The 11,929-nt window shown below is 30.0% G+C and overlaps 2 protein-coding genes across 2 annotated transcripts; both read left to right on the top strand.

The window, feature by feature from the left end:
* The first annotated feature begins 5,777 nt into the window (after positions 1–5,777).
* LOC137930867 (endocuticle structural glycoprotein SgAbd-5-like) lies at positions 5,778–6,294 on the top strand. The gene is made up of 3 exons (XM_068774204.1): positions 5,778–5,786; positions 5,872–5,984; positions 6,069–6,294. Exons 1-3 carry the CDS (start codon positions 5,778–5,780, stop codon positions 6,292–6,294), a joined length of 348 nt encoding a protein of 115 aa, XP_068630305.1.
* Positions 6,295–8,599: 2,305 nt separating this feature from the next.
* On the top strand, positions 8,600–11,081 carry LOC137930865 (endocuticle structural glycoprotein ABD-5-like). Its single transcript, XM_068774203.1, has 3 exons — positions 8,600–8,682; positions 8,755–8,885; positions 10,811–11,081. Exons 1-3 carry the CDS (start codon positions 8,674–8,676, stop codon positions 11,034–11,036), a joined length of 366 nt encoding a protein of 121 aa, XP_068630304.1. The 5' UTR covers positions 8,600–8,673; the 3' UTR covers positions 11,037–11,081.
* The last annotated feature ends 848 nt before the right edge of the window (positions 11,082–11,929 follow it).

Genomic DNA, 11,929 nt, shown 5'->3' with positions numbered 1-11,929 from the left:
AGTTTTCATTATTACAAAATCTGTTTCTCAAAGTTTCTAAAAGCTCATATAATTGTTACTACTATAAAACATAATAAGCAGACTAAGTATTCCTAATCCCCTATACATCACACATACCCTATAAAACCTAAACAATTTTTGTGTTAACTCTACCATAAGATAGAGGTTATGTTCGTTATGTCATACACATCTTTTCCTCGTTAAAAAGTTGTTGAACGAGATGACGACAGAATTCTCGTCGACTAAGTAAATTAGGTAGCGTAAACAAAATTTGGTTAGGAGATAACCATTTATTAATTTTACTTAATATTTGTTTACACCAATGTGAAAGCGACGTATTTTAGCAGCTATGATCTAAGAGAAAAGAAAATTTATAGTATTCGAAACTGTAAGAAAATTCTAGTATAAATGATTGTATGTGGACTTCGAATGTTTAATACCTAGCCAAGCTAATTTAAACAGATTATTGCAGGAATTAGCGCTGCTTTTCTTACAAACTTTGAAAATGGAAAGTAATCTATTTTAAAAAATTAATGTAGTAAACATGCTCATAAAAATATCCGAAAACCTTATTAGCTTAATGCTCTTGCAATAATAACAATATATGGTTAATAAAACATTATTTTCGAAGTGTTAAATTTAAGTGTGGGGAAATCGCTCAATGTATAATACATTTGATCTCTGCTTTGTTTCATTTTTACGATCTTAATCTATATTAAACATAAACCTTTTTTGAGGATAGATTTTTATTTTGATGTTTTTATGATAATTATTGATGGTATTTAGGTAATAGTTGGATAAATAACAAGTTTTGAAGGTACATCGTAATAACTGTGACATTAAACGTCCTTTACCTAAGTCTTGCGTAGGTTTAGGAATGTCGCGAATTACTAGAAATGTCGGGAATATAATAATAAAAAGCATCCCTGATAAAATACGTTAAAATAGGTTCTATAAATGCAGTTTTGAATCAAGCATAAAGTTCTTACCACAATAAAATTATCGTGTAATATGCTAACAGTGATGTTCAATCTTTTTTTTATGTGGGTGCAATCAGTATAATTAAATCATTTTTTGTATGCCATTAAGAAAGTTTTATAGGGTTTTAGAATAAAATTTTAATACTTATATATAATACGACATACACTTTTGAAGACAGTCGTGTATGTTTAGGTTTTACTGGTTGGTATCAGAAATGGCCTCATGGTTGCCATCAGAGCAGCAAGCTCTTACACTTTTGTCCTTCCAAAACCGCAATACCGCCTTAGTTTGTCGTTCCGTACTGTTGGCCGTTAACAGGCATGGCGGCCCTTGCTGCTTTTTTTTCTTCGATTTCCTACCTCATTGCTCTCTCCTAATGCGCTGTACAGGGTTTCGGTAGCACTATTGTAAAATAATGCTTATTACATGCATATAACATCTATATTGTTCACTAGAATTGATTCTACAGAAGAGAAATATTGTAAAGAACATATTTCGGCAAAAGGGCGAGAATAACTTGCACTTTATAAACTTAAAGCGTTACATGAGATATTTCAAATGGTTGTAATGTTGGAGAAACCCACACTATTGATGCGTGATATTTCACAGGTGACTGCCTGTATTGATCGAACAATGATACCGCATAATGTTCTTAGAAATATCATTAAACCAAACTTGCTTTCCGCTTATAAGTGATAACCATTTATCACGCGCATTCCTGTATGACTAAATTCAATGTATACTTCCTTCTAAATTCACTTTCTATTATTTAATGTATGTTAAACATTATTTATTGTTTTAATATTAATAAATTAATTTTTGAGACTATTTTATATTCGAGATAAAAAGGATAGTACATGTATAGATAGTTTTTTTGCCAATCTTAAATAATAATGCGCCGCGCCGCTATAAGGAATTGTAGATAAAATCAATTCTAATCTCTTTCTAATTTTTAATTATAAATTAAAGTAAAAAATTGCAAAAACAAATTTAACATGTAGACATTGTGTAGAGTGATACAAATGATATCTTTTTAGATAATTTATTTCAAGTATTCATTTATCATCTCTCAAGAATATTTACGGATTCGGCTCCTGTTCCTATAATAAAACCACCATTAACGTCTACCACTATATATAAGGGTAACGTAGGTTTCGCAATAGAAATAAAGATAAGCTTGTTATACCTTTCCCTAGGCTTAAAGTAAAATAAGTAACTCTTTTGTAGGCAACTTAATGTATGTATGAGATTTACATTTTTGGTGACGTTAAGTATTCTAATGAAGAGAATAAATAAGACAATATGTATAATAAACTGTCGATTAGGTGGATAATAGTTTTTTTTTCTTTTTCTTCTGGTTATTTTTTTTAGGTCAAGGCATTTTTCTTTCATTGGAACAATTTAAAGAAATTTTTAATTTTTTACATAACATACAACCCTTTCACATGAGAGTGTATGCGTGCTACATGTACTTAGATGTAGTTGTATAAGAAGATATTATAGTGTGAAGGATTTTTAAAGAGTCAATAAAGTTTGAGAATAAGTTGCTCTACTACTCAATTAGGGATATTAAAGTGATTAAAAATAAAATACCCGTCTAAGTGTTTCATAGAGTCTTTTTAGATTAGGGCGCATTTGGAACCTTTGTAGCTTTAAGTTGAAGGAATTAAGTAATGTCTTTAAGTCCAAAAAATAGGCTTTTTCTGGCATTTTTCTCATGACATATAATTGTATTGAAAATTATCCCGAGTTGATAATAACATGAATATATATATGGCCCTATTGACATGATCTATACTTTTCACAGCTAGATACAAAAATGTAATAGAAAAATTGAATTTCAAATATCAAATATAAATATTAGTATGAATAGGCCGAAGTCGTATTACGTAAAGGCAAATGTCGTTGACATCGCTTTAATACGATATGTTATATCAGTCGACCTTGTACGAAATTGGTTTCACAAATAGTAAGTTTCTGTTTAGGCAGCTATCGTAATGCAGATTGACCTAAAATGTATTTCTAGTAAGGAAGACGTCGTGTGTCGGAGGTCAACGGCGTGTCGGTTCAACACTCTGTGACGTAACGTTTTACCTTTGAAATCTACACAATCGAAATATAGATAAATGCCAGTTATGTTTTTCCTAACCCTTTATGTATATAGCACATTTCCAGGTATTTCTCAAACATTTAAGCAATGTTATTTGTAAATGTGTTTTTAGTGACTTACATGGCAGCATTCATAAGAAAAGAAAGTAAATCTAATATCAATAAAATAGCGCTTTCAATTGTAGTCAATAAAATTAATTTTAAAGTAAAAGTTGTTAACCTAGTCAATTTACTTCAGAAATATAACTATTCTAACTAAAAATTACTTATTTTTTATGTAGCTTAAGTATATAGAACTTTAAAAAAAAGTGTGCACAAATAATTATAAAATCGATTTAAAAATGAATACGTGCTCTTCAACTTATGCATTTATCGTTTCTGATTTAAAAGTATACGCTTTGTTTAGAATTTATATTCTTATTACACAGTGAAAGAGACTCTTAGATAATTTTAGGTGATTCTTTCAATGATTGGACTCAAATCTTTAAACGTTTTGCATTAGTGTCAGTACCGAACGTAACCTGCATCAGTATGTGCAACTTGCAAATTCAATGTATTCATAATAATTCACAAACCGTGTTAAATGTAAATAAGAACGGTTTTTAATGCTTTTTTATTACAAAAGTATCATCTCTTTAATAACATCGTTCACTTGAAAATGTTAAAGGCCGTACAGCTCTCCGCGACTGATTGACGTTCTCATAACCTTAACGAATGTTGCAAGTGCCATAATGTTCCTAAATATTATAATACATATTATTTATATCACCACTCACAATTGTTTTATTGCACTTACTATAAGTTTCTCGTTAATTTCGTTTATCGTCTTTTCGTAATTCAGACTACGAACATTATAGTATTATTGATGTTTAGACAGTTTAGACTAGTAAAATTTAAAAAAGCGAACTTCTTGTTTACACAAGTAAATTTAAGTGAAGGTACCAATTTCGTAAATATGGTAACTTTATCTATTTCATCGCGGTCTATTTCATAATCATAACGCTACGTATACGGTTATTTTATTGATTTAAAAGTAGGCCTAGTGAATGATAGTGACAGAATTGTTTTAATTCTTCTTCTAATCAGCCGATAGACGCCCACTCCTAGGAATACTCGTCGGTCTACCTAGCGAAGTGTCTACCCACGCAGCGTGTACCAGCTCGTGGTCGCCACTCAAGAGTCTTTTGGGACCAACGGCCACTAGTTGCACATGGGATGTATCCTGCTCACTGACGCTTCAGAGGTTCTTCTGCGGATCTCCTCATTTAATTTATATTTCGATTAAAAGTAGTTATCAAAAACAATATTTAAATTATTTTTACACACATGTATCAATAAAACAAACAATTATTCCAAAATATTATTTATATTATAACGAGTAATGCGCAGGATCTTTGGTTTAAAAATAGATAAAATATTATTCCATAAATTTTAAACACACTTATTATTATTTAAAAAAGTTTTTGTTTACAAACTAAGCACAAACTGGTTGTATTAGTATTTATTGTATTATGATACTATTTTGTAAATTGCACCTAAGTTATAACCTATCATTTATACCTTAATAATTACGTGTAGACTCGTACAAATCCGTTAAGTGTATTAAATTTTTATTCGATTAATTTAGTTTTTAAGTTAAACTAGTATTTTAAGCGTTTATCGGACGGTATTGTATCATCTAAGAATCTGAGATAACGGATTAGAATCTGTTTAATCAATAAACAAATAATATAGTCAAATAAATGAACTTGAATTTGTATTAGCTTTATTTCACTTTAAATAAAAGCAATTCTTAAAATTTAAATAAGTCCATACTGTATAAAATATTGATGCCACGATAATGGCAGTATACCATATTGTTATACAAGACAATAAACAATTCGGTACAAGCTAAAATCTGTCAATGTGCCACTATATTTTTCTATTTCGAGAATTATTAACTTTGTATATATTTTTTAAACAGAAGTAACGAGTCGTAATATGAATATTATAGTATGCATATATTAGTACAAGTTTAAAACTATCTTGTTAGCTTAAATTGAAATTTTAAAATCTTTATTAGTCCATTATGAAAAACAAAAACAATCGTCAATCGCCTGAGGGCTACAAAGTCTCCTAAAATAAATAATAATTACCTCATATTCCTACAATTGCTGCATTATCTGTATAATAAGAAGAATTCAAGGGCTATGCTAATTGTCTCCCGAAATATTATCCCCAAATAATGCTGAGTGATAATTAAGTGGAAATGCAATAATAAATTCATTATCCGTAGTGTAAACAGTCTATAACCACTCCACACCTCGTGGGTGGGTCCTAAATCAAACAATTAATTAACTTATGTAATTAATTAGTTAATACGTTAGGCTATGTTTTATCCGTTTAACTAATTGTTAATTGCCATCACTGATTTTTTATTAACATTGACTTTTATGATGTTTCATAAGTAAGTTGCATAGGTCACGACAATTGTTAACTAACATATGTGCCAACGGAGCATCACAAACAAATGCCTTACAATACTACGATAGATGTTCCTTTTCTGAAGCGCCACAGCTTTACGCTCATGTTGCAATCTGGTAATAGAGAAACACATCCATATATAAGACAGACGTACGGATACATAACCATCCCACTAAGCAAGTTCACTTTGAAAAGAACGGTCGGTATAATAAAGAATAAGCAATATGAAATTGGTCAGTAAAAATCATAAAAACTATACTAAATAAATTATCGGTATGATGTAAAGACGCTATGTTATCTTACCGCATTTTGTTTCAGTTTGTTGTACTCGTCATAGTTGCTGCTGCAACGGGCGCTCCACAAAGTCCACAAGACGTCCAGATTGTACGCTATGAGAGCAATAACGCTGGGCTCGATGCGTACAGTTTTGCGTAAGTGATTTCAATGAATCTTATTGTCTGATAAGATTACAAAAAATAGTTAATATTTTTAGATATTTAATAATTCATTTTCAGATGGGAGTTATCTGATGGAAGTTCGCATGAAGAACAAGGACAATTGAAAAACCAAGGAACGGATAATGAAGGAATTGCGGTTCAAGGTCGTTATGGTTGGGTTGGACCCGACGGCGTGAACTACGTTGTCACATACATTGCTGACGAAAACGGATTCCAGCCTCAAATCCAACAGGGTCCCGGTGGAGCTGTACCTTCAGCCGTCGTTGCTTCTCTTTTAGGTTAATCTTATTTTAATTATTATAAAATTTGTAAATATATAATAGCTCTATTTAACCTTATATAACATTTATATACAGGTTTAGTAAGATGTTGTAAATAAAACATTTTTTGATAAAAAAAACCTTTTTATTTCATAATGAAAATTATCTTTTGAAAGTTCTAGTTGTTTCTGATCTGCTTATAGTTTAGAATAATATACAATATTTTAACATCAACAATGAACTATTACAAAAGCGGTTAAATTAATATGGGTCTAATAGGATAATTTACTTGAACTACCTAAATTCATCTAGAAGATAAATGCAATTAATTTCTTATCTAAATCAAAATTGTATTTTATATTTCACAAACACGTAAATTTGCATGGGATGAGTATGTTATTTATCTCACGCGATTTTGTGTTTTATGCATATGGTTAAGTTTACAACATTGAGAAATTTACAAAATGCTCCAACTCGCTTGGCTGTTTCAAAACAGTCGTATTTACATCATCCCATCGATAAAATTACTTTACATAATAACTAAACTCGTACGGATTTCATTACGAGTATAGGATTTATTAACCACTTGTACACTGTAACAACATCAAACTACACATAAGTAAATTACGAAAACATTGTATTTAGAAATGTAATGACGATTCCTAAAACTCATAAAAATTTACTTTGATTTAATATTGCATAAGAACTATACCAGTTCTTTATTCTTTAATGACGCTCTTTCAACAGCACTTTCATTAGCAAGTAAAAGGAACAGATTATTGAAGAAAGCGTCAACAGTTATAAAGAAAATTAAAGGCTAATTGAAGGCAGAGTAAACAAGAACAATCAAAAGCTGAAATACGTGCAAACGACAGACGGAATCTTACTTTGTGTGACTAATCAGTAAGATAAATTAGTAGTTGTAGCGCGTTTTGTGATGGTAACTCTCTCCGACGAATATGAAACCGTAAAAGGGCTCTTTTTGATTCACCATTTCAGCTGTAAGATACGTGCCTACACTGTTGGACATAGACCTCGCTCACAGTTTTCCAATAAGACCAATTGAGGGTGACATGCATCCGTCTTGGACTACCTTAACAAGGACATTTATCTACCTTGTATGTGAACGTCCTCTAAGGAACCTGAAGTCTATACTCTAGTGGCCATATTATGTGCAGCCAGCCTACAAGTTATTTAAGTTGCCAATCAGCTTGGCTTATTCCTGGCCGATCTCGTAAAGAAATACTGATCTTAACGGAATATGCTTGCAAATGATACCCGAAATGAAGGTCTACTATATATAGACAAAGCTGCGAGCAAAAGTTAATTACAAATAAAGGTACAAGCGATCTTGACTGTACATCATACTTTAATGTCAAATTTTTTGACTTTGGGTGAAGTGTGTACTCATCAGAAGACTTATATTATGGATATTCACATTTTTTATGGTTTTTATTGTACTCGTTTAGTGATCTGTAATCAAAATATAAAAGAATAATACAAATGTTTTGAGCTAAAAATAATGTTCTCCAAAAATGAGGTAATATTATAATTTATAGTCGCAGAATATTTTTATTTTTTTATAATTCATTCACGAACTGTGTAATGCTAAAACCCCTCATTTAAATATTTATTTAGTATACATTTTAACATAATAACAAAATTTCTAATTCCTTTTGCTTTATCAAGAGAAGCTAGGAAAATTGTAGCCTGCGAAAGTGTCTGTCACACTTTTTTAAATTAAATTGCTTATAATATTATTATATTATTTTGAAAATAGTTTTCATATAGATAAATCGCTTTCATTAATTGAATATTTTTATTAAATTATTTCATTATTTATTTATCGTCTACAAATGTATAAAAATAAATTCAAAACTATCACACATTTTTCAGATTCATTGGACTCTGGTGGTTACATTTATGGTTAATTGCATCTATCTTTTGCATTGGGGCTGCATCCAATTCACACGGAAATATTATGCGAAATATAAAAAGAGGTTAGAAACTTATGTTATTTTCAAGATAACATATATAACGCGCAGCTTTAGAGTAATTCTATTATTATAAATAGAATACACCCATTAAATAATGGTACTATAAATAACACTGATTATTATTCATTAATTTTAGGTGACAATTTTTATTGCACTAAGAAAGTTTGATTTGATCATTTTCTTTAAAAAAAATAATTACCGACGGAGCTCTAAAAATTTTAGAGAAACTCGCACTTGCCCTTTTTGCTATCTGTCAATTTTAAGTGGTTTGCCTTCACGATCGCATCTTAAGCAGGTATTTGAATATTACAACAAAACTAAGTCACTTGGTTGAGATATAAAGGTCGCGGAACTCGGCAACCTTTCAGTGTCGCTTTACCGTCAACGACTAAAGTTCATCTAATCATGAAAGTGGTACGTAACGTTCATTAATATAAGTGAAAAATTCTTACAAAATAATTATTTACATGTGCAAATACTTTGTAGGTACTCGTTCTATGCCTATTGAGCCTAGCTCTTGCCGCCCCACCTCCACTTTCCTACACTACGGACAGTAAAAATGCAGAGGTTCTACGATATGAAAACGATAACACAGGACTAGGTTCTTACAAATATGCGTGAGTATATGATGTACAAGCTTTTCCCTGCCTGCATAAAAATAAATTGTTGTTTAGCTGCTTATGCGTCCTTATAAATTTTAAATACTTTTTATGAAGTTAACTAATCCTAAAAAAAAACATATGGTAAAAAAACATTAGTCCCCAGTGGAGAAATCCCTCCCAATTTCTAAAAATTTGTTCTCAGATTATTTAAGTGTTGTAGATGTACAAATTACTCGTCAAAATTTCAATTTAAAATATTAAAAATGATACAAATCAATAACATATGATTAAATATCTCATAGTAAGTTTTTATTGTTTCAAATTTAGATCAATGAAAATCTATGGGACTCGACAACAAGAGTTTTTATATGTTTAAAAAGTCTTTAAACAATTTTATCGTAATCTACATTTTTCGTTATCACAGGGTAAATAGCAATTATAAAATTCAGAATATGTAGAAGTTTTACAAAAGAAAATGTAATTATTTTTGCTTTATATCAAGGCCACAAACACACAAGCTCAAAATGAATCAGGTTAATAATAATTGTCATTATCAAGGCGGACTTGAAATATACAAAAAAAGAAAGGTATTGACCAATCAACGAGTCGTATCTATCGAGTAAGGAAACTGGTCTTTGATAGATACCGAACACTGTCACGATATGCAATCACATAACATAAAAATTCAACCTGATAAGCTCTAAAATTTTACCTTATTTCTTAATTCAAGAAAGGTTCTAAGATTGTATAAATTAATTTATAATAATTTAAAGGCTTTTAATGACGTGTACATTCACCTCTGTTAGGTAAAATTCTATCTTAAAAAAGTGGTTCCGTGGTTCCTCGTTGCAATTCATAGTTGGACATTGATTTTAATTTCTTTGAAACGTTGGTGATACATCCGCATCTAAATAGTAGCCAGAAATGAATTAATGTCGGTTCCGAAGGCATGGAATTCCCCTCTATGGTTATTTTTATTCTTATTATTTCATGTGCAATATAATTTTTTTAGATGTAATGGACATTATCCGTATGATTTTATTTCAAAAACGTTTCTTTGATTACTTTTTATTTATTAATTCATTAACGATTTTATCATTTTTAGCAATAATTTGTCTACATCATGAGAATAATAAAACCAGAGCAAATTTTATTAATAGAAACTAGAATTAAATCATGCTCTCCTATAATGGAATCTTTTCTTAAAATACTTGACCGCGAAGATTTCAAAGGCAACCTGTTCCGGGAAAAAGCTCACAAGAAAATGAAATGGGTTTTTTCGTGCTCATTTTCCCAAACATCCTTATTACAATAATTATTATTGTTATTTTTCGAATTCTTAAAAATACTATTATGTATGGTTAGTTATATTTTACCTGACCTGGTATTATTATTAATTTTATATTGTAGTAATTTAACTTGACAAAATTTTTGATACAATGTTCAAAATAATGCCATATTTAATACTTTTGTTAACATACAGCATATTTTGCCAATATTATTGTTATATTTCTCTATTAATTTACAGTACTTCCTTTTGAAAATATATAAAGCATTTAAAATTGCATTAAGGCTAAAAGGTTTCCAAGAGGCGAACACGAGCTGAAGAGCTGAGAAGCGGAGTGAGCCTTCCACTAAGTGGACCGAAGAGATAGCCAAGCTCTTGGATAGTCGTTGGATTTGTTCAGCGTAAAACCCATCATCATGGTGATCTTTACAAGAAGCCTTTGCCTTACTGAGGGCTTTTATTGACTATCATGATAAGGATTTAACATTTAAATACCGGTTGAATCTTTAGTAAAGAATAAACTATTGAACTATAATTATTTTAAGCACTACTATTATAAATAGTGATATTTTGTTAGTGAAACGTAATAATAATTAAATATTAAGTACATAACATTTTTGATTTGAAAAATAAATTGTAATACTTTTCGCAGATTCGAACAGAGTGACGGAACTAAACAAGAACAACAAGGTGAACTTGTTAATGAGGGACTTGAAAATCAATATCTAGTTGTTAAGGGCAGATTTGCATTTATTGGCCCAGACGGCGTTACTTACATTATTACATACGTTGCTGATCAAAACGGATACCAGCCCGAAGTCGAACAAGGACCTGGTGGAGCCGTACCTGACTCAGTAGTTGCTTCACTCCTCGGTTAATTTCAAAACTTCTTGTTATACTGTTACCAATAAAAGTTAAACCAACTTATTTTATTATTTCAGTATTACTCTAAATAAATATATTAGAAACCATGCTAATTTTATATTAATTGAATCATACTAAATTTTAATCAATTTTTGCTTTCATTCTAGACATGAATAAAAATATTTTGTAAATTATTTCATTTAAAACACTTAATAATAAATTGTTTCTTATACTTATTATCGCTTGCCAACGATCTACATAATTTACTCAAAATTAAAAAGAAATTTCATTTGTTATTTCGTGTTATATATAAGAGGTTGAATGTAAAAGGTAATTTTTAATTGTAACGTAATTTTGAAAACAAGTATTGACTTCAAATAATCCACTTCGTCATGGCACGACTGGGTTACGTAGAATTGTATGTTCACGGTTTTCGTTACTTCATTTTTTTTAAATATTTGAACAATTGTTAGGATATATCCTATTAACTAAATAAGGTGTTACAAAATCTAACTATATTTTCATCTTTAAACGATACAAACGCGAAGAGATTAAAAAACAACAATATTTAAAATACAAGGATAAAAAATCAGTCGAAAAAAAAATTTCCACTAAATTTTAAATAAATGGTTGACAGGTATTTTCTTGACAATTGATTAAGTACGAACTTATCAAAATTAATTTGGTTTTTTGTTTATTGTTCTATTTATAGGTATCTATTATAATGTATTATAATAATAATATATAAATTAATGCTTTTATTGTACATACGTTTATAAGTAAACATATGTATGTTTGTCTGAACACATCGATTACCGGTCACTTGTCCTTCTTCTATTTCCATACTGTGGTTGTCTAAAAGAAATTGCCCTATGTGATAAGACCGTCCATTGCACTTTTTTAATTA

The sequence above is a fragment of the Battus philenor genome, unplaced genomic scaffold (genome assembly GCF_028537555.1).
Source record: "Battus philenor isolate CCGP_79_NKW_IND1 unplaced genomic scaffold, ilBatPhil1.0.hap1 SCAF_7, whole genome shotgun sequence".
NCBI classification, from domain to species: Eukaryota; Metazoa; Arthropoda; class Insecta; order Lepidoptera; family Papilionidae; genus Battus; species Battus philenor.
Note: the sequence above shows the minus strand (reverse complement) of the source record. Positions and strands in the feature narration are given on the sequence as shown.

Excerpts from the sequence above, each read along its gene's own strand:
- LOC137930867 (XM_068774204.1), top strand. Across the intron at positions 5,985-6,068 it reads CTCGATGCGTACAGTTTTGC|ATGGGAGTTATCTGATGGAA; the intron begins GTAAGTGATTTC and ends ATTCATTTTCAG.
- LOC137930865 (XM_068774203.1), top strand. Across the intron at positions 8,886-10,810 it reads CTAGGTTCTTACAAATATGC|ATTCGAACAGAGTGACGGAA; the intron begins GTGAGTATATGA and ends TACTTTTCGCAG.